The 21,774-nt window shown below is 36.6% G+C and overlaps 3 protein-coding genes across 3 annotated transcripts; 1 reads left to right on the top strand and 2 right to left on the bottom strand.

Moving 5' to 3' along the window:
• The first annotated feature begins 260 nt into the window (after positions 1–260).
• Positions 261–6,774, top strand: LOC137731062 (putative ABC transporter B family member 8). Its single transcript, XM_068470136.1, has 9 exons — positions 261–554; positions 688–742; positions 1,118–1,296; positions 1,685–2,142; positions 3,257–3,797; positions 4,083–4,262; positions 4,434–5,723; positions 5,809–6,236; positions 6,423–6,774. Exons 1-9 carry the CDS (start codon positions 261–263, stop codon positions 6,772–6,774), a joined length of 3,777 nt encoding a protein of 1,258 aa, XP_068326237.1.
• A 684-nt stretch (positions 6,775–7,458) lies between these two features.
• Positions 7,459–8,731, bottom strand: LOC137732045 (pseudo histidine-containing phosphotransfer protein 5-like). Its single transcript, XM_068471343.1, has 5 exons — positions 8,651–8,731; positions 8,417–8,547; positions 8,136–8,204; positions 7,909–7,980; positions 7,459–7,579 (listed from the first exon to the last, which is right to left on the bottom strand). Exons 1-5 carry the CDS (start codon positions 8,729–8,731, stop codon positions 7,459–7,461), a joined length of 474 nt encoding a protein of 157 aa, XP_068327444.1.
• A 1,137-nt stretch (positions 8,732–9,868) lies between these two features.
• On the bottom strand, positions 9,869–13,799 carry LOC137737976 (protein phosphatase 2C 56-like). Its single transcript, XM_068477573.1, has 4 exons — positions 13,317–13,799; positions 11,236–11,523; positions 10,784–10,889; positions 9,869–10,640 (listed from the first exon to the last, which is right to left on the bottom strand). Exons 1-4 carry the CDS (start codon positions 13,782–13,784, stop codon positions 10,327–10,329), a joined length of 1,176 nt encoding a protein of 391 aa, XP_068333674.1. The 5' UTR covers positions 13,785–13,799; the 3' UTR covers positions 9,869–10,326.
• Positions 13,800–21,774: the final 7,975 nt, after the last annotated feature.

The raw sequence follows: 21,774 nt of genomic DNA, 5'->3' as shown, positions 1-21,774 counted from the left end.
AGATTCTCTCGCCTTCAAGAGCGCGTTAGAAATATATTGATTTTTATGTCCAATAATTTTATTGATAATAAAGCATATGAAAAAATTTAATAAGGCTGTTTTATAGAAGCACTTTAATTTGCTTATATATAAAAAGGCCATAGGTGCAAACCATTCTTTGAGCATACTCTCTCTTTTATGAATCAACCTTTTGCTCTTCTTTTCAGGCCCTCCAATTCCATATGCAATAATATTTTCACCATTTTGATTAGTTTTTGAGAATGAGTAAAATGAACTCTCCTGAGAAGAATGATGAGAATATGGTAGAAGAGAAAGGAGATGAGAGCAGCAAAGGAGTTATAACTAAAGGAAGAAAAAATTCAGTTGTGAAAATATTCAGATATGGTGATTGGGTTGATGTGGTGCTGATGGTGCTGGGTACAGTGGGAGCAATAGGAGATGGGATGTCTACAAATTGCTTGCTGTTGTTCGTTAGCCGTCTTATGAACAATTTGGGGTATGGTCAGACCCAGCCGAAAAATCATGGGAATAATTGGATGGACGAGGTTGAAAAGGTTAGTTGCTAATTTTCAGTCCAACATATTAGCTCTGGGTGCTTTTGTTTAATATTCCTTTTTCAACAACAAACTCATTTCCTCATGCCTCACATTATCCATGTTTTAATTGTGTCTCTGTTTTTGTTGACAGTGCAGCTTAGACTTTGTATACTTGGGATTAGCAGTAATGCTGGTGGCTTTTTTGGGTAATTTCAAACTTCTCTCTTTTAATTTTTTTTCCCCCTCATTTGCTTTGATTTCCAAGAACAAAGGGGTTCCGATCAATGCAAAACTGCGATTAACCCAGTTCATATGTTCCTAATAGCATCGATCTGACAAAAAAAGTTGGTAACTTGGCATAATAAATTATGAGAAAAAGGAGGAAGAATGAATAAAAAGGAAGTATCTTTGTGGAACCCTAAAAGCCCTAGTGGCTTAAAAGTTAAACCCTCTAAGCATATGGAATCACCGACCGTGTATATGCGGGACACAGATCCAAAACCCTACGAAATTTGAAAGGTTGATATATATGCTTATAATTAAAATCCAGACTAATTGAAGTGATTAATGGCAATTTGTAGAGGGTTATTGTTGGAGCAAAACCAGTGAGAGGCAGGTGCTGAAGATTCGTTACAAGTACTTGGAAGCTGTTCTAAGGCAGGAGGTTGGGTTTTTCGATTCACAAGAAGCCACTACGTCGGAGGTCATCAATACTATATCAAAAGACACTTCTCTCATACAAGAAGTTCTAAGTGAAAAGGTGATTGTACTCATCATCACCATGAAATTGGTCAAAATCATAATTTTATGTAATTAGATCGGGCAATTGTTATTCACTGACAAGGATCATAGTTTTGCACTCTGAAGTTAATATTCTCCTAATTTAAAGAGTCGTAGAATGACAGACTAGAAGTGTGAATAATATTTTCTTTAAACTTTATGATTTAATTCGTTTTCAATTCAGGGTATAGAATGATGAATTGGGAGTGTGAATAACATTTTTCTTACATTTTTGAGGTTTAATTTGTTTTTCATTTTTTAGGATCGATCATCAAGTGCCAATATTTGTTATGCACATGGGAGTGTAAATAGCTTTCCCTTGATTTTACTGCTTAATTTGTTTCTCATTTTTTATAATCGATCATCAGGTGCCAACATTCGTTATGCACTCCTCCGTTTTCATCTCCGGCCTGGCCTTCTCCACCTACTTGTCATGGAGACTAGCCTTGGTAGCATTCCCCACACTACTTCTCCTAATCATACCAGGAATGATATATGGGAAGTACCTCATGTACTTGTCGAAAAAATCGTACAAAGAGTATGGAAAAGCAAACACAATAGTAGAGCAAGCATTGAGCTCCATTAAAACTGTTTATTCGTTCACTGCCGAGAGGAGAATTGTGGACAGATATTCAGCAATACTGGAGAGGACGAGCAGGCTGGGGATAAAGCAAGGCATTGCAAAAGGGTTGGCTGTTGGAAGCACGGGGCTTTCTTTTGCGATATGGGGATTTCTTGCTTGGTATGGGAGCCATTTGGTCATGTATAAAGGCGAAAGTGGTGGGAGGATTTATGCTGCTGGGATCTCTTTCGTATTGAGTGGACTGTATGTTTCTTGATCCCCCTCATGCATTTTATGATATTGTTTTTGTTTTTCTAAATTTTGTCTTTAATTTGTCTCTTTTTAATTAGTTATCTTAATTGAGACTGCATGTTAATTTCTGATTGTTATGGAGATGTTCACAAGTAATATTGCAACTAGCATAATGGAAAAACTGAGCTGGACTCTAAGAAAAGTTCAAACGATTAATTTTGGTCACTTATTTAATCTGCAATTTATTCACTCTATTCTTTGCAAAATTTGCTAATTCTTCACCATATAATTTATACACTGTAATAATGTCTGTCAGATTGGAAAATTTTAATTTGTCACATTACAATCGTTCATGTTTTGCTAATTGAGATATACAGTTTATATTTCAAATGTAATATGTTGATCGCACCTTATCTCAATTATGTATTTTTATGTTTTGAGGTCAAGAAACTGGAAGACCATAATTTTTGTGGGGTTTTCATGTTAATTTAGCTTTACCTTTTTCTTCCTTTATTATTATAAATGAAGTGCTCAATTGTATATTATTAATTATTCCCTCTCGATCAATGGAAGCACGTGCAAATTGTGCTAGAAAAAGGCCTCAAAGATCAAACCCGCCATTAGTTAATAGTATCTTTTAATATGACAAGCTCCAATTTCATAAAATAAATCACATGTTTTTTGGATGTTCTTGCTGCTGAGTTAGTTAATCTACTAATTGATCTTAATTAGCACATGTTAGATAGGTGTGTAATGAGGGATGTAGATAGCTATCTAGTTTCTACTCGATTGATAATATGATATTAGAATATTTGGTCTCTTAATTAATTTCTATATAGACGATACTAAATGAAAATTACTAGCAATTAATTATAGTTTTTTAAAAATATTTAATCATAAGCAACTTATGGACATCTATGTATAGATCATGTATATTTTAAACTAGTCAGGGGAGAAAATTCGAACTCGTCTGAATACAACATAGACACATTGTTCTGGCCTGTAAAATCTTTCATAATTTACTCTGAACATTTTTCTGACTATATTTAAAACCCCATTTTCATTCTGCTGATGTGAATATATATACATTCGATATATTTTGACACAACCTGATGAATGTTAACAGATCCCTGGGAATGGCACTTCCGGATTTGAGGTACTTCACAGAAGCTGCTGTTGCCGCCACCAGAATATTCGACAGGATTGACCGGAAACCCTTGATTGATGGTGAAGACACCAAAGGAATAGTGCTAGACAACATTAGAGGCGAGCTAGAATTCATTGATGTCAAGTTCACATACCCCTCTCGTCCCAATTCCATGGTCCTCAAAGATTTCAACCTCAAAGTTGAAGCTGGGAGGACCATTGCTCTTGTAGGTGCAAGTGGAAGTGGAAAATCCACGGCAATCGCGTTGCTGCAACGCTTTTACGATGCAGATGATGGCGTTGTTCGTGTTGATGGTGTTGATATAAGAACGCTTCAGTTGAATTGGATAAGATCCAAAATGGGACTTGTGAGCCAAGAACATGCATTGTTTGGGACATCAATAAAGGAAAATATTATGTTTGGTAAGCTTGATGCTAATATGGATGAAGTCACAGCTGCAGCTATGGCAGCCAATGCTCATAATTTCATAAGGCAACTGCCAGAGGGTTACGAGACCAAGGTGAATATATGTACTAATTGAAAAAGGGTATTTATTGCTAAGAAAAATTTATTCCAATTATGATCAGATGCACACCTATGCGGAGCTAAGTTGGCTAAAGTAGATGTGCACCCCTCTAAAACCCTAGTTCGAATTTCTCTCTTTGTAGTTTAGGTTAGGTAGGATTTTGGGGATCATGTGGTATAGATTAGATTAAAGTTGAAAATCGCTTTGAATAAAAAAAATATAGTGATTTTTATTAGATTTGACGTAATTGTGATTAACATGGCGGAATTTATGCGATAGATTGGTGAGAGGGGAGCTCTTTTATCTGGTGGACAAAAGCAGCGGATAGCCATTGCTAGAGCAATCATCAAGAACCCTGTGATTCTCCTACTTGATGAAGCAACAAGTGCTCTTGACTCTGAATCAGAGGCTTTGGTCCAAAATGCTCTTGATCAAGCCTCCATGGGAAGAACCACATTGGTAATTAATCAAATAAATGTTATGCTAATTAAGAACCGATTTTTTGTTGGAGTAGGATTGATTTCGTGGTTTTTTACCAAAAAAATAAAAAATTAAGATTCGATTGATATTTACCTCAATTAGTACATTAATTACCTTTCATTATCTCACATATTTTTGGACCATGATCAGGTTGTTGCACACAAGCTTTCCACGGTTCGAAATGCAGACCTAATTGCAGTGGTGGGTGGTGGATGTATCATCGAAATAGGCTCCCACAACGACCTCATCAACCGCCAAAACGGGCATTATGCAAAGCTAGCAAAGCTGCAGAGGCAGCTGAGTACTTTTGACAACGTTGAGCAAGAACAAATTTCGGTGTCTTCCGTCAGTAGAAGCAGCGCTGGCCGGCTAAGCACAGCAAGATCAAGCCCTGCACCAGCGTTTGCAAAATCGCCATTACCTAATGAGACCCTACAACTTGTGTCACATCCTCCGACTTCCTTTTACCGGCTTCTCTCTTTAAATTCCCCGGAATGGAAGCAAGGCCTAATAGGAAGCCTCTCTGCCATAGCGTTTGGGTCAGTTCAACCTATCTATGCCCTAACCATAGGTGGCATGATATCCGCTTTCTTTGTGCAAAGCCATGAGGAAATGCGCGCTAGAATTCGCACATACTCCTTGATTTTCTGTGCACTTTCCTTAATTTCCATGACTTTGAATCTCTTCCAACACTACAATTTTGCTTACATGGGTGAGCAGCTCACGAAAAGAATCCGATTACGAATGCTTCAAAAGATCTTGACCTTTGAAACGGCTTGGTTTGATGAGGAGCAGAACTCGAGCGGGGCATTGTGTTCGAGATTGAGCAATGAAGCTTCCATGGTTAAGTCCCTCGTTGCAGACAGGGTGTCCTTATTAGTCCAAACCACTTCAGCTGTCACAATAGCCATGATCCTGGGGCTCATCGTGGCATGGAAGCTAGCACTTGTTATGATCTCGGTCCAACCACTCGCGATCCTTTGCTTCTACACCAAGAAAGTCCTGCTCTCTAGTCTCTCAGCCAACTTCATCAAAGCACAAAACCACAGCACTCAAATTGCAGTTGAATCAGTGTACAACCATAGAATTGTGACATCATTCGGAAGTGTGGGAAAAGTACTTCAACTGTTCGATGAGGCTCAGGAGGCACCACGGAAAGAAGCAAGGAAGAAGGCATGGCTAGCTGGGATTGGAATGGGGTCAGCTCAGTGCCTAACATTTATGTCATGGGCATTGGACTTCTGGTATGGTGGTACATTAGTGAAAAAAGGGCAAATATCAGCTGGGGATGTGTTCAAAACATTTTTCATATTGGTCAGCACTGGTAAAGTTATAGCTGAAGCTGGAAGCATGACTTCTGATTTGGCCAAGGGTTCGACTGCAGTTGCATCCGTGTTTGAGATTCTTGACCGGCATTCACTAATTTCAGGCTCTAATAATGTAAGTCACAAATCGGAAAACCTACACCCTAAATTGAAGTTGGTTTTTAACTTATGGCTATTGTATTAATTTTGATCTTTCTTAGGCTGGGGATGGAGATGGTAATAATGGAAACGGGATCACATTAGAGAAAGTGGCTGGAAGGATTGAATTGAAGAAGGTTGATTTTGCATACCCCAGCAGGCCAGAGACATTAGTGCTGCGCCAATTTAGCTTAGAGGTGAAGCCAGGCACAAGCACTGGACTTGTTGGGACAAGTGGATGTGGAAAATCAACTGTGATTGGATTGATACAAAGATTTTATGATGTAGAGAGGGGATCAGTGAAGGTGGATGGGGTTGACATAAGGGATCTAGATATTCAATGGTACCGGAGGCACACGGCCCTTGTTAGTCAAGAGCCGGTGATATACTCTGGTACCATCCGAGACAACATCGTGTTCGGGAAGCTTGATGCGCCAGAAAATGAGGTCACAGTAGCTGCCAGAGCCGCCAATGCGCACGAATTTATCTCGTAAGTATAGACAATGTCAACATTGCTTCTTAAACGAAAATATTTAGCCATAGGATTATCACTGCGATCATTTCAAAACATTGTGTTTGCTTATCTACTTGATTTAGTTCATTGAAAATTGTTTAGCCATTTGATTGTCATCCTGATCATTTTGAAACACTGTGTTCATCTTTTTATCGGATTCAGGTCACTTAAGGATGGGTATGACACTGAGTGCGGCGAAAGAGGGGTGCAGCTATCAGGAGGACAAAAGCAAAGGATTGCTATTGCAAGAGCAATACTTAGGAATCCAACAGTATTGTTGCTAGATGAGGCAACAAGTGCACTTGATGTGCAATCAGAGCAACTTGTGCAGGAAGCATTAGATCGCATTATGGTTGGAAGGACAACAATTGTGATAGCACACAGGCTCAACACCATAAAAAACCTAGATATGATCGCATTTGTTGCAGATGGGAAGGTGGTGGAAAAAGGCACATATGCTCAGCTCAAGCAAAAGCGTGGTGCGTTTTTTAACCTTGCCACGTGCCAGAGATAAGTAAATGTAAATAAGTTTTAACTCTGCAAGTGCAATGGTGCAAAATGTTGGCCTCAACTCAGCTCAAGTGGTTATGGAAGAACCATGTTTATGTAAGGGTTTGTTCATCAGTGAGGAATTGTTGACTCTTAGATAGGAAGTTGTTCCTAAGGCTAAATGTAATAGCTTTGGTGCCAAATAAATAATAAACAGTATATGCTAATTTTATTATTGGATTTTTCTTTTTTGCGGGTTATAAAATGTAAATATGTGGTCAATTGCGCATATTATTGATATTGAAAATACATTAACCTTAGAATTATCGATATACAATCAATATAACGACGTCGTTGATAAACGTCATAAACTTAACTACACTTTTATGCATATGCGCAAACTTCTTTGATTGGAGATGGAAAACAACTAGGATTTGGTTTGAAATAAGACCCCAAATTAATGCACTCAATCAAAGGTATAAATCGAAATTATACTTCATGAGACTTGAAGTTCATGATTTGCATTCTCTGCTACAACATCATAAAAGGTTTAGGATACCCTTAGTCATTTTTTAAGATTCCCCTAATTCATAAACAAAACAACAACAACAAGAGCAACCTTGCTTATTTATTCCAACATTAAACTAAATTACTCTAGTTAATTATATAGATAGACTTCAAGCTTGGTTGCATTGCTTCACCATTTCATTTACTCTGGGGGCTGAGCAGCATCTGCAGGTCCGGCTTGTCGTAGCAGATGAAAGTAGGGTTCCATTTTCCCTTTGAGAGTCTTGTGCGCCCTTTTAACCAGTTGGAACTGACTCTTGGTCCTGCACACATGCATTCATGAACAAGTTTATAATCACTAATTGGCAAAAACAGCTTCTCCCAAAAGTGATTCCAGCTTTCCATAGTCACTCCCAAAACCGACCCTAGTCTAATACGCTTTAATTTTCTTTTGAATATTCATAAATAAAACTTAAACAGTACATAAGAAAATGTGCACAACACACTAATTTCAACATGACTGCAAAAACGACAATTTGAAGAGGCAAAATTAAATCGGCCATAACGGCTACAATAACTTTTACTTCATGATTTTAAAGGAAGAAAAATATAAAAGTTTGGAATTAACAGTAAAGTGGTAGCATCTCATCACCTTTCAACGTCTTCTGCCTTGAGAGCCTCCCTCATATTGTTGGTCTCAATCCGTACTTTGTTAGCTCCAACGCTGTATGACAAAACAGTCTAGTTAATTGCACAAATTATACAAAAATATGTTAGATTTTTATCAAATATATAAGCTCAAATGCTAGCCTGTAAATAATTATTATATTTATTGTAATATACAGAAAAATGCCCTCTGGCTAAATATGTCAGATTTACCTGGCGCTGCTACCTTTGAGCTGGTGGAGAAACTTATCAAGTATGTTAGCGTCGTACGGGGGTCTCTCCCTACGAAAACACGGGTAACCGATGTCGTCATCATCATCATCATCACTGTCAAACCTAAAGTAGAAAGACCAACTAGCACATGTTCTGGTAACATTTTTCTTTCCAGTGTCTGGAAAATGTCTCAAGTTCAATTTTCTCCCCCTCCCGTCAACGAGGATGAAAAAGTGACAATAGAAAGAAATTAATGTTATAGAAGTAGTAAATGAACTCACAGTGCTTTCTCCACAGAAACTAACAGTTTGGAGGAGTCCCTGAAATACAAGGTCATAAGCTCCTCAGCAAAGTTGGGGTTGTGTACATCTTCCAATTCCTCCATCTGCACAAACTGTTTGTCCAAAATTTCCTGGAAAACCAGTCCTACATATTCAGAAAAATCCAACGAAAAAGGAACAACCGAAAACTGAGAAAACGAAATGATTATCAAAAAGAAAGAGAGAAAAGAGGACCTCATCAAAGAGAGATTGCCTCATGGCTGCAACTTGTTCACGCAAGGAATTGCCCTCCATTTTCTTGATCTTTGCAGACATTGAAAATATTGAATTGAGTACAACAATGACAAGCCGAGATGGCGATTTATATACCGAGGAAAAGAAATCGGGGATACGCCACGTTTATAGGCATGCATTTACTCCTCAAAAAGTGCAGATTATGCAGAATCCAAACAGCAGAAATGGCTGATTGTGTTGGCATGCAAAGAAATGATGTGCAGTGGAGACATGTTTGTCTAGAGCCGCTTAATTTGCTTAGAACACTCGCCGGGCCAGCGCGTGCGTGGCTCTCAACTGTTAATGTGAGCGAGTGGCTGTCAGTTGTTAATGCGTGCATGAGACACTTGTTTGAGCAATGGTTCTTAGCACCTTGTTTCTATACATCATCATATCTAGTCCCTAGATTGCAAAATAAATGCATAGAGATTTTGTTTGTTTATTTGTGACAGCTATGGATTCTCTGGAGTAAATTCATTACTGTCATTGTTGAGGATCTGGTACTCTAGATTGCATACCAAGTCAACTATTTGAAACTATTTTTTCATTGCTTAAGCAATGATTATACCACTTATTTCTAAAGGTGTTCAAAATCCAATCCAAAACCCTAATTCGGTTGATTTCATAACTTTGCTGGATTGGATTCGAGCTCTAAATTCAAAATTCGTTACGTTTGAATGTAATATGATGTTGGCTTTCTCTATGAAAAAAAATATTCCAATCTAAATTTACTTAATTCAAACACTTATTCTTATATGCATTTGAAGCATGACGCCTAACTTTTCAAGAAAAATGATTTTTAGACTCTCTTTTTCTCTAGCCATTGAATTGGGTAAATCGGCAAAGGAAAATCGAAGAACAGAAACAGTGGGAATGAGTGCAAAATGAGAAAACAAGAGCGCGTAAGTCATATCCCGTCTTTAGAATTTTTTTTTAAATTTGAAAGCTATAAACAGGAATAGAAAGAATCCACTCATGTATAATGCAATATTTATATACATTAGATGAACTTGAACGCAGAGCAAAATGTACATGATTGGACCTTCTTCCTAGCTAGGAAACTTGGTCCCAATGGTTTTGCCAAAATCATAAGAATAACTTCACTCCTTCGATGTTCAGTGGAAAAAAAAAAAAAAAAAAAAAAAAAACCCAAGGGTTGGAAACGTAGAGAATACAACATTTATAGAAGCTTATGTTTTCGATTTATAGTTCAGAATGCCGAGATTGAGTAATATTCCGCCAGGAAAATTGGGAATGTGGAAAGAAAGAATGAGCAAATAACTAAAAGAAATCTTTCTTGCCATCGCGCTTCTTTTCTTTTCTTCAAGCAAATATGATCGAACAATTTGCAATTTTTTCTTGGCGATCTTTTACTGTTGTCTCAACCAAACCAATTAAAATTGAGGATTGATCTAGTGTTCTGCAGTAACAAACTGGTTTCCAGTTGTTACAGTTTGAAGAGATCGACCAAGTCAGCTCTGTACAGGTCAGATAAAGGTTCCTGAAGGCTGAAGATGAGCGACCGGTTGACAGTCACTAGATCTTTCCTGCCCTTGCCTCCTGAATTCCTTGAGAGGCTGAGATAGAATTGGATTTTATCGAAAGAGAGAACGACTGTTATTCCACTCCCCCCCTCCTCATAGCCTTTGCTGGCGTTTTCTTTTTGTTTTCAGATCAACGACGACAATGGATATGTTGTCTGAACTATTTCTTCCATATGCTATTTCAGTGAGATAGTCGGCAACAACTTGTGCTGGAGAAACATCGTCAAGCGTGGAGATTGACCTTCGCCGCCTTCTTAAATGATGACGAGCCACCTCTCCGACTTCTTCATTAGTCATGACATCCCAAAGCCCATCACTTGCTAGAATCAAGCACTCATCCTCGTCAGTCCGCGTCATGAATGTCACCTCAGGAACTGGAATTATCCAAGGCCTCAGATACCTATCACCTGACATGTACCCACCATTCAAAGTTGAGTGCACTCGATCATTGAATGAATCGAATCACAAAGAACTTGGCTCTTCGATATCAATCATACAACAAACAAATGGAAAACAGGGAACGGCATATTAAGAAGACTGAGATGAAAACCTATAGCTCTGGACATGGCAAGAACTCCAAACACCCTAGCACCATTCCAGTTTATGACTTTCCCTCCCTCTCCTTCAATCCTCTCGAGTTCGTCTTCTCTATCCGGCTGTAAAAGCAGCAACACGAAACCACGTCCTTAATATCATTACGAAAATAATGCCAATAATATTAAGAGCCTAATTAACTTGTGAATATCAGTACTTCCTGTTATTTTCTCAACTGCTCTCCACGTTTTACAGGTTGAATGTTCTTAACTACACCCCGATAAGAAGGATATTATTTTAATGTAAATTCAGCTTTGATTTCTATGTATCTAGAAAGGTATAAACTTTAAATCAACAATGCCTGCAAATAGGAGTAAAGCTCTAAAAAAATAGACCAGAAGTAACAAAACAGAGAGTTCAAATCTATGAAAACTTCGAAAAAAGAAGAAGAAGAGTTTGTGAAGCGACCTTCTGATCAACAGTTAAGGGGATTGTTTCGGTCCCTCGGCAAAGAAGAGCCCTAGAGTCACCACAATTAGATATGATAATCTGGCAACCGGATAGAACCGCAACAACTGCAGTTGATCCAACCATCTCCGGCGCAACTGACTCTGCCATGAGCTCATTGTCAGCTCTCTCAAAACCAATCGAGAATGCCGCTTCCCACCTCCTTCGCCATTCGTAGCCGTCAATCGTTTCTCGATTCCACTCCTGTGCAATCACTTCATGCATCCTCTCAGCGCAAAATTTAGCCACCTTTGGATGTACAGGATAGTGTCAAATATGGATAGATTGGATAAGTACACAACTGCAAGTAACTGTACCCTTAAACCTTTAGGGTAAAATACGCACATAAAGTACTAGTACAAACTTTTAATCAACAATAAAATCAGAAGACGCTAAACAAAATGTGCCATTGTTTATTTTAATTAAATAATTGTAACCAGTTTTATGTGTGAGTATACATGTTCAATAGAAACTTTTGTACAGAAACAAAGTTACAACTAGAAGGCTATGAATTTTCAGTCCAAATCAAGGTGAGATCATGAGAAAGCACACAATTTAGATTCCAAAAGAAAATAATGGAAGGGGACCCAATATACCACCGTCCGTTTATAAAAAAATCAAACACAAAGCCACACAAAAAAAGAATGGTCCCACCAGGATTTTCTTTCCAACAAAAATGGAACCTGTATGATCTTGGTGATTCGTCCTTTTCAGACAATTACACGCTCAGCGCCCCACCAGCAACCCAAATAAAAATTTAATAATTTTCTTCTAAACCAATCATAATACATACAAAAACCAATCGCAACATAAAAATTATTTTTTTACCGATTTACTGAGTAGAAAAAAACTTAAAAAGAGTAAGTTTTTATCATGTCATCATTATTATCGTTATGCAATCGATATATGATCAATATGTTGTTACTAAAAACTGATCATTTATGCAACCAAATGTCAAAAGCTGATCACTCCAGCTTATTACCCTAAATAAATAAACCAGCACTCAGTGCCAAATTTCTAAAATGTTTGATCAACTGCTCCAAAGAGAAGCGCAACTTACAAGAAACGTGTTCATCGTCACACTTGTTTCGATCCAGTAATACAATGTTACGCGTTGCGAAACTTCAACGTGTCAGTGTTTTATTAAAACAGAACGTCACAGTGACACCAACCTCAAAAACCCCCCCCCCCCCAAAAAAAAGACTATACACACTACACTTCTTGCATTATTGTAACATTTCAATCTAATAACACAGTATCGTCAAAAAATTAAAACATATGACATTTAATTATTCATTTAAATGTAACGGTAGCGTGTTGAAAAACACATGAGCCATAGTCCAATAGCTTAGGTCTTTTTGTTTTGTACAACTTTATTATACCCTAGGGGAAATTTGTCTAAGCCACCTAATAGATGAATATTAATTTCGTATCGAATTTATGATTTATATAAATCTAACATAAAATATCCCACTTACAAGTGTTGATGATAATACAATTATGTCATAATTCTGGTAACCTAGTAACAGCCCGGGTTTTCACAATTACCAAGCGGGCCCACCGGGTCCTGCTGTTACTACATGATGCGACTGTGACGAACTGCAGCGCGCATGCAGGTGACGGTAGCATTAACCCCACAATCCCAGGCACCCTAAAAAAATTTCGCCAAACAGGGAGGGAATAGGCGCGGCCCAGCTCACCGAGACCGAAATTGCACAGATTCCAAAGACACGTGTCCCGGCTGAGAACGAAACGCGCCCCTAAAATCCATTAATGTGGACCACTCCCTGCAGGGCACGTGTCGTCGTTCCTCAGAAACAATGATGGCTCCAAAACAATATTCACACTCCTCTATAGTGCTACTGTTTTACTTCCCTTTTTTATTATCTTCCTCTCAAACTATAATTAAAATATTAATTATTAATTATTAATTAATTTATGGGATTTTTAAGCGGCCGCGCGTGCAACCGGATTCTTCCACTCAATTAGAAATAAACTAATAAAAAACTATCATCAACAGAGAAATGGACTAATGAGGAAACCTGATTGCCGCCATGGCCGTCGTAGACGCCGAAGAAATGAACGGGTGAGATCTCGGCGGAGGATCTGGAACCAGGCGCCGTACAACCGCCCACGTGATCGCACGTGCGTGACATGAAGCTCGGAATCACAGCGACGGCGTCCTCCATCTCTCGCCTCCTCCCAATCACCGAAGTGAAACCCCAGGTCACTCCCTTGTTGTTCCTCCCTACGCACTTGGGCCGAGCAACCGCCACTCTCACTTCTTCGGCGGTCGAGAGCGCTGGGTCGACCAGACTCGGGACCAGCAGCGCCCGAATCTCGCCAGAGCTGCTCGTCGTCGTCCGCGAGACCTCGCCGGAGCTCGTCGCGCTTCTGTAGTCCTCGGAGGTGATTACCGAGGACAGGCTCACGCTCGAGCTCGTCGATGCCAGTTCAACGTCGGGGAGTGAGTTGACTCGCTCGAGTTGCTCGTCCTCTGTGGAGTCCATGTTCCGAAGCGAGCGAGAGAGGGAGAGAGAAAGAGAGAGAGGGAAGAATGGGGATAAAATAGGAGGGAAGGGACAGCTAGGAAGGCGACACGTGTGCGGAGATATAAGTTCGATGACACACGCATCCGTGGTGAATGAGGGAAAAAAAGAGGGCATTGATTGTAGGCAGTCGTACTCATTTGCTTTTCGCTGCACCGTTACGTGTCCTCATTTCAGATGGCCCTGCCACGCTGGAGCGCTGCTTGTCTGCTGCAGCATGTTTACACCGGTCTATGCACCCGCAATAAACGTTGACAAAGTTAGACTTAGGATAGGCAAAATGATTGATATAGATTCTTCGTAGATCAGACTTACAAAAACATTTAAAACATGAATAGATTTGTAACATCGTGTATTAGTATCACGATATGACAGACGTTACTTTAAATTATCTTTCAAATGTCCCTTCTATGCATGCTTTCACATTGAAGAACGATACTTGTCGCTGCGACTTCTTGTATTCCATTATTTGCACTCGCAAATGCATAACATGCGCTTTCTAATAAAAAATAAAACCATTATCTAAAAGAATTTGGCAAAAAAGGATTAGTAATTTTTGTGGATCATATAAGCTTTTGTCTAGTGAATGCTTAGTTGATGTTTTCTTAAGAAACACTTTTAAGTGCCTTTTTAAGGAGCACTTGAATTTTTAATCAAGATTTAAACCATTTTCAATAAAGCGCTTATCGATACAAGTGTTTTTATAAAAAAATGAAGAAAAAAAAATCTCAAACAAGCTTTAGTGTTATAGTAAAACATTGATGACGTGATATAAGCTCAATGTATTATTGTATTAATGAAACACATACGCGTAATATAGCACGATTATATTTGTAACATCACCTAACAATATAACAATTATAAGAATAATTGAACGAATGGGGTCCCATTTGATGACGTGGCAGATGCTTATTCGGCAATCCAACGTTGGTGTACCCTACACGAGATGCAGCGGATGTTTGCTACTCTATCTCTGAGGAATCTATTATACGCATTGGTGGACCCAGGTAATGGGTACACCATCTCTATATAATAGGAATAGGTGGCACGTTGGCAAGACGGTGGGGCCCAATCCATTAGGTAGAATTTGACATTTATTTACGGAAATGTGTTAACCAGTTAATGAAATTTATGGGGTTACGGCGGTGGGAAACTTCCTAACGGTGGAAAACATGGAGTGTCACGTGGACGGTTGTCTTTTCTCCGACTAATTGTAATGGGATCGGACGGTGTTCGTTGAATTGTTGTACAGTAGAGAAAAAGAGATGGCGATGCACGGGTAGAGAGTGGAGCCCACTTGGAATCCCCACAGAGAACTGGCGAAGGTGGAAGGTGGGACCAGTGGATCGGATAAAGTCAAGTCGACTGAACGTGATTTGGATGGTGATCAGATCAAACGGCACTCAGGTAACATAACTGTTGATGTATTAACACGTTGCCAGGATGGACTAAAGTCCGGTATGCGTTATAGCAAATATACAATCATTCATGTATATAGTTTGACGAAGTAGACGTATGTTTTTATTTAAGTTTGAATATTTATTTTGGTAATATTAAAATAGTTTTTTTGTTGGAGGATGAAGGATAAGATATGGGTCAATTTTGAAAAAGAAACATAAAGAAACAAAAATATTTCAAATTATGGAAAAGAAGAATTGGGGAGAATATTTCATGCAATCGATGTGGCGACAGAGAGATAGGAAATAATATTTTGGCGTCAGAATTTGGTGTATAATGTGTCGATTTTGAAGAGAACCGTGAGCACAACAAGACTCATGCCAGCTAAACTATGAGTTGGTCGTTTTAAAGGTAAAAAACGATCATTTAGCCTTCTAAAACAACCTTTTAATTTCTGTAATAAAAATAAGACTTTTTGTTTGTCATCCAATTAATATCATTTTACTTTCATCTTAATTTCTTAATGCTTTGGAATTATCCCAAGGTGTTGTAAACGGCTTATTTATGTCGTGGTTGTTTTCCATTGCATAAAATAATACTTAATCAAATTATCCTATTGAATTTCTCTCTAAACTAGTGAACTCCATAATCTTGTCCTTTAAGAAATTACGCTTGTGATCCTTATTGGCTTTGTGATGCATCATCAAAGTATATTAAAGTAGTTTAGATGTTTCATTGTGAACAAAATATAAGTTTATGCAAAAAGGAAGAGTTTCATAAGTAGGATCATCATATTCGGTTTCATTGCTACCGTCACCATATAATTTGTGATACTTATGTAGCATGAGATTGATCAAATTAAACTTATTTAAGAACAAAGAAATATTCAATATGATTGTCACACTGTACCAACATATATAAAGGATAGAGACCACAAGCAATTAGGAGGGGCACAACAGAAGAGTGGGGTTGTTTTGTGTGTGTGGGCGGACTAGCAATCTGATCCATATGCCCGGACTGAAGTTTTTCCCTGAAAAGCACATATAAGGTGCAATACTCACGACAGCCATCAAATTTGTTTATTGAAAAATAGTATATGGTTTGTTTGGAATTACTTTTAAAATGACTTAAAACACTTTAGAGAAAATAATTTTAGATTTTAAAAACACTTAATGTGCTTCATACAAGAAGCACCAGTTATTGCTTCTAATATGAAGCACTACAAATACTTTTCTATGATTCATTTGCATTTTTACTAAAAATTGGTTCCAAAAATATTTTCATCTAAATAACTTTGAATTATTTTAAAAGTACTTAAACGAGCACATAATTATATGGACCCAATTAGGACTTAAGAAAAAAGAAAAAACTCAAGCAGCCAAATTTGGGTTCGCGGATTAGGATAACAAATTTTATTTTTACGTGCGTGAACACATTCTTGGAAACGTGGCACCTCCCACATGGAATAAAGCATTTCTATCTCCTACGCATGACAAATTAATTATAAAATAAAAAAATAAAAAAAATATTTCGTGAATCAGACGAGTTGTTACAGATTATCATATCTAAAGATTAGATTCCTCTCTAAAAAGCCAGGAAGAATGCAATTTCACCAAAACGAACTTTAATGGCCATAAAAGACTTTGAAAAGGGGAATTTGATTGCACTAAATCGAGAGAGCTTAGTGATTAAGATTGTTAATTAAGTATCACATTAGTTGGAATATGTTTGTTTAGTAAAGAAAGCGATTTGGTAGAGCTACTTACATCAGGAAATTGCCACGTTTTGATCCCTTTGCGTGTTCAAATATTAATCAAATCTAATACGACCAAGTTTTATATCAGATTTGTACCGACAATTCATCAACGCAGAAAGAAGCACCACTAAAAGTTGGAGGAGGACACGACAGTGAAGGAAAAGAAAAAGGGAGTGGTTGTCATAATACCATTTCTATATATGTACTTGAGAAAGAATCATCAATCATCCAAAAATGTTGTATCACTAAGAGGGATTGCAGGAGCGATGCTCGAATCTAATTTTTTGGTCTAGCTAAAAGAACGATTCTTACAAACTCAATCAATCCTTGTTCACGGCCACATATGACTTTAAAACGATATGTAAAGCCATTTTGATTTGGATGCAACTCTAGAGTTAAATGTAGCTATCCACATTTAAAAGAAACAACAGTTATATTTTAACTCTAAATTTGACTTAATCTCTCTCTAATGCATAAGTCATAAAAGTTAAAAGTCAAATTTAACTTCGTATGCATGAGAAATATTATACCTACCGTCTACAGCACCATATTTAGAGTTAATTATGAGTTTATAACTTTTAAATTTGTGATTAGAGATAAGCTAAGCATCTTCTTTTTATTCTAATCTTTATGTATTTAAGAAAGCAAGCTTTCTCACAGTTTTACATTTCTAATCTTTAATTATGTGCAAAATGATCGATACAAGGTGATCACGATGAGCCAACTTTTTTGTTTTCCACGTAGCCAAACCTTATGTTATGCATACATTAATCATAATTACATGATAATAAGATAACCGATTAAACACAGCTCTTATATCTTCCAACTAATAGGGAATGATCATTCAGTATAGTTGTGAAGCATATATATATACGTGATCTTATTATGCAATCACTAATAAACCATACGTATTATATTATCGTTTTACACTAACGAGACTTGAGTTTTATTCTCTTGATGCCGCCTTTAGATTTGTAATTAATGGTTCAAATTAAAGTATTAAATCTACAATTATTTCATCTCTATCCTTTAACATCAAATTAAAAAGAAAATGATTTATTTCTTAATCACCTGATAACCGGAGAACATTTTTAAATAAGTTTCAATCCTAAAATGGCTTGGACTTTTTGTTTTCAGATATTCTTATGCTTTGGGGCCCAAATTTCTTAGCTTTAGTGGAATGGGCCTGGAAACAAAATTTTAAGTAGGGGAATAAAGTCCATTCTACATAGAAGAAGATAAAAAAAAAAATGGATCAATTAAGCCCAAGCAGGCCCGAAATCGACAAGCGCTCAGGCTTGTGAAAACAGTCTCTCTTGTCTTGATTATGTTGTTAAATTGTGGATCCCTCGTATCTTCGGGTGCAAATGCTAAATATGTTGAAAGTGTAAACATCGATTAAGTACATGTACTTATTTCGATATGACTTATTATGAATGCGACCGTTACACCGATAAGGAGAAGAAACGTAACCCTGATTTTGTGAGGAAATCAAAGGGACTGTTTGTACATGGTTTTTCTCATTTTATGTTTATCCAGCCATACAAAACAATTGAAAACTGTATATATATATATTGGTTTTCAAGTTTTCCACACAAAGAATCACATTCAAGTTCTCTAGATCTCTTCTCTCTCTCATGGGTACCATCTCCAACCCTAATATAAGAACAAGCAGCTATGCAATCGATATGTACTTTGATTTGGACGAAGCCCTGACGCTGCCACCTAAAGATCATATATGCTACCGTGGGAATAACTATAATATTGCAACGTCGACGGCAAACACTTCGGCAGCCAACATGCCGACGGCGGTGGGTGCAGAAGTTAATGAAGGTGGAATTTGCTCAATTTGTGCTGAAGGTTTTCATCACGGATATTCCTCGAACCAAAATCTCTCAGTACGTGTCAAGAGACGTTCCGAACTGAGTCAAATTATGAGCTTGACGTATTAGATGTCATTTTATTATGTCATAAAATTATCTTGAATGAGAATATATAGTACATGCACATAAAACAAACAAACTAAATTACCGCACCGCACAATAAAAGATCGAGAAAGGTGAGTATGAAGATAGAGAGTAAAGTTTGGAATATAGACAAAGATAATAAAATCCAACTTTATTTGTTTATTTCTTTCACTATAAATAAATGTTTTAATAATTTTAAATTTGTCTAATTTTTACAAAGATGAATCACTCAGTACTACGGTCTGGGTATTCCTCTTCATTTGGAAGTGAGAGGTTTTAGGTTCGAATCTCGTGGATGACGAATTTGATACCAAATTAGGCTGCCTATTGTGTGGCTTAGCTAAACTCTCCATTCTCTTAGTGTAAAAATATCGATGTACTAAAAAAAAAAAAATTGCAAGGATGATTTGTGGGTGATATCCTAAATGATAGACGGTTCCGATTGTCAATAATATTACGGAGTGTGCTCCACAAAACTATGTGTCAAAAGTTGTGTAAAAAATATGATGCCACGGATTGAACCCATATATATAATATGCTATTTATTATCCAATACGCATAATTCTCTGTGTTGAAATTTATTTTCTTTGTTACAAAACAATAAATATGAATCACCTCAAACAAACCAAACAAATGTCTATGCTTTTGATCAATCTAGTTGCAAGATTCTTTTTCAAAAGACAAATCATAGTTTTAAGAAGGTAGCACTACTATTAGGAGGTAAGCTATGGACCATGCCAATTCTTATACGCAATATTTTTCATGTTTTGACTTTTATTATTTAAATCATAAGTAAATCCAATAAAATTATTCCTATTAAATTTATCAATTTGTACTTGTGAGAACTTATAAGCTTTGTTAATTTATTATAATTAAGTGTAAAATTATGTATTAAGTACAGAAAACTATGGTCCCCACAGTTGCATTATTATACATCAATTTCATGCTTTCTACCTCAACATCTGCGGTCGTTAACGTAGACATGATGGCATGTTCATGTAAGGGTAATTGAAATAAAGAAAGAGAATTGAATTCCAATTACGGAGTATTCACATGTTTACTTAATATTAAGGAATAAAAAAAGTGGTGGAGCCCACACGAAACAAGGAATCCAATTCCTGAAATTGGAGGAACATGATTCCCTAGTTCTGTGAGGTATTTGAATGCCTTGAGGGTAAGGGAATTGGGAATACATTTTTATTCCTATGATGCCCTTACTTGTTTCTTATTATCCCAACATTACCCTTCATTTGACACTCATTATGTCATTTTTAATAAATAAATAAAACCTATTTATATACTTTTATATAGATAGTTTTATTATATAAATTTAATTAAGAATTTAATTTAATTAATTAGTATGAAAATAATTTATTTATGTAAGAGAAATTTAGTCATGAACTTAGTTTTCATTCAGATTAAAGTGAATTAGTAAACAACTTATATGGACTCAACATCATTCTTGCCATCTTTTAATAAATAAATAAAACCTATTTATATATGCTTATATAGATGAATTTTATTATATAAATTTAATTTAATTAATTAGTATGAAAATAGGTTATTTATGTAAGGGCAACATAGTATTCAACCTAGTTTTCATTCCGATTGAAGTGAATTAGTAAACAACTTATATGGGCTCAACATCATTCCTACTCCGATTCCAGACAGTTTTAGTAAACAACTTCAAAAGGAATTTGATTCTGATTCCACCTCATTTCAATTCCTCCTCAATCCAATTCCCCCTCAATCCAATTCCTCTCAATTTGATTACGGATTAGTAAATGCGCCAAAAGATTTTAAAGTCAAATTTGTATCCCAATCCGCATCCTTGCTAGTAGACGAGTCAAAGTCTCATGCCCTACATGCATTATTAACTAGCTACGCTTCCCACCCACGAGATATTATAGCGTAGTACTGAAACACAATTAAGTTGTATAACTAATTCATTCATGTTTTGAGCATGTTGATTCATCGGATTGTGATATCCTAAAGTATAATTTTTTCCTTGCAAACCTAAGTTTAGTCAAGTTGTCTAGAACAATATAGTGCACCATCTGTATCCAAGTTTAAATCATTAGTTTAGATGAATTTAGTCTAATAATCGTATCATTCATTTTCCTAAAAGAAAACGCATAATCTGATCCCTCATCCATATTATAACATATTGTATATCCACATGACAGTATTTTGTATCATTATCACCCAGTAACTTTCAAATATTGTATGTAATGTCCAAAACAATACTTGGCAATTCAAAATTGTCTTCAAATTAAAGTACGTACAATACTACATCTATGTATATATAATAAGGAAAATTAATGAAAATAACTTAAAAACTTTAAGTTTTAATGATAAGGACAAAATAAAAGGTAAAATGAATAATATCAGGATTGACTTTTTAGTGTAAAAATATGATTTTTCGTTAAAGTGAATAATACTGAGAGCTTTTCATTGAAGTTTCCATAATAATATGTATTTGACCAGCTCAATCCAATTGGGCGTGACAACAACAGCATAATAATTAATATAGATTATCATAAGTCCATTTTGCACATCAATTAAACAATTGACCTATGATTTTAGAAGCAGCCCAATCGGCAATTTGTTAGCTAGACAGGCATAGTTCATACACTTTCTTCCAAATAATAGTCAATTAATTCTTGAATCAAGCAATCAAGTTTGCACCAACTTGCACTCTTTAAAAAATTAAGGCTTCCTGATCTTTCTATATATAGATTTAACATCTTCTTCCTCCTGCTCCTCACTAAATTTAGATATCTTTTTTCATCCGAATCCAAGGCCAAAAAAACAAACCCTAAAACTTTCC

This window comes from Pyrus communis, chromosome 1 (assembly GCF_963583255.1).
Source record: "Pyrus communis chromosome 1, drPyrComm1.1, whole genome shotgun sequence".
Taxonomy (NCBI): domain Eukaryota; kingdom Viridiplantae; phylum Streptophyta; class Magnoliopsida; order Rosales; family Rosaceae; genus Pyrus; species Pyrus communis.
This window is presented reverse-complemented; position numbering and strand designations above follow the sequence as displayed.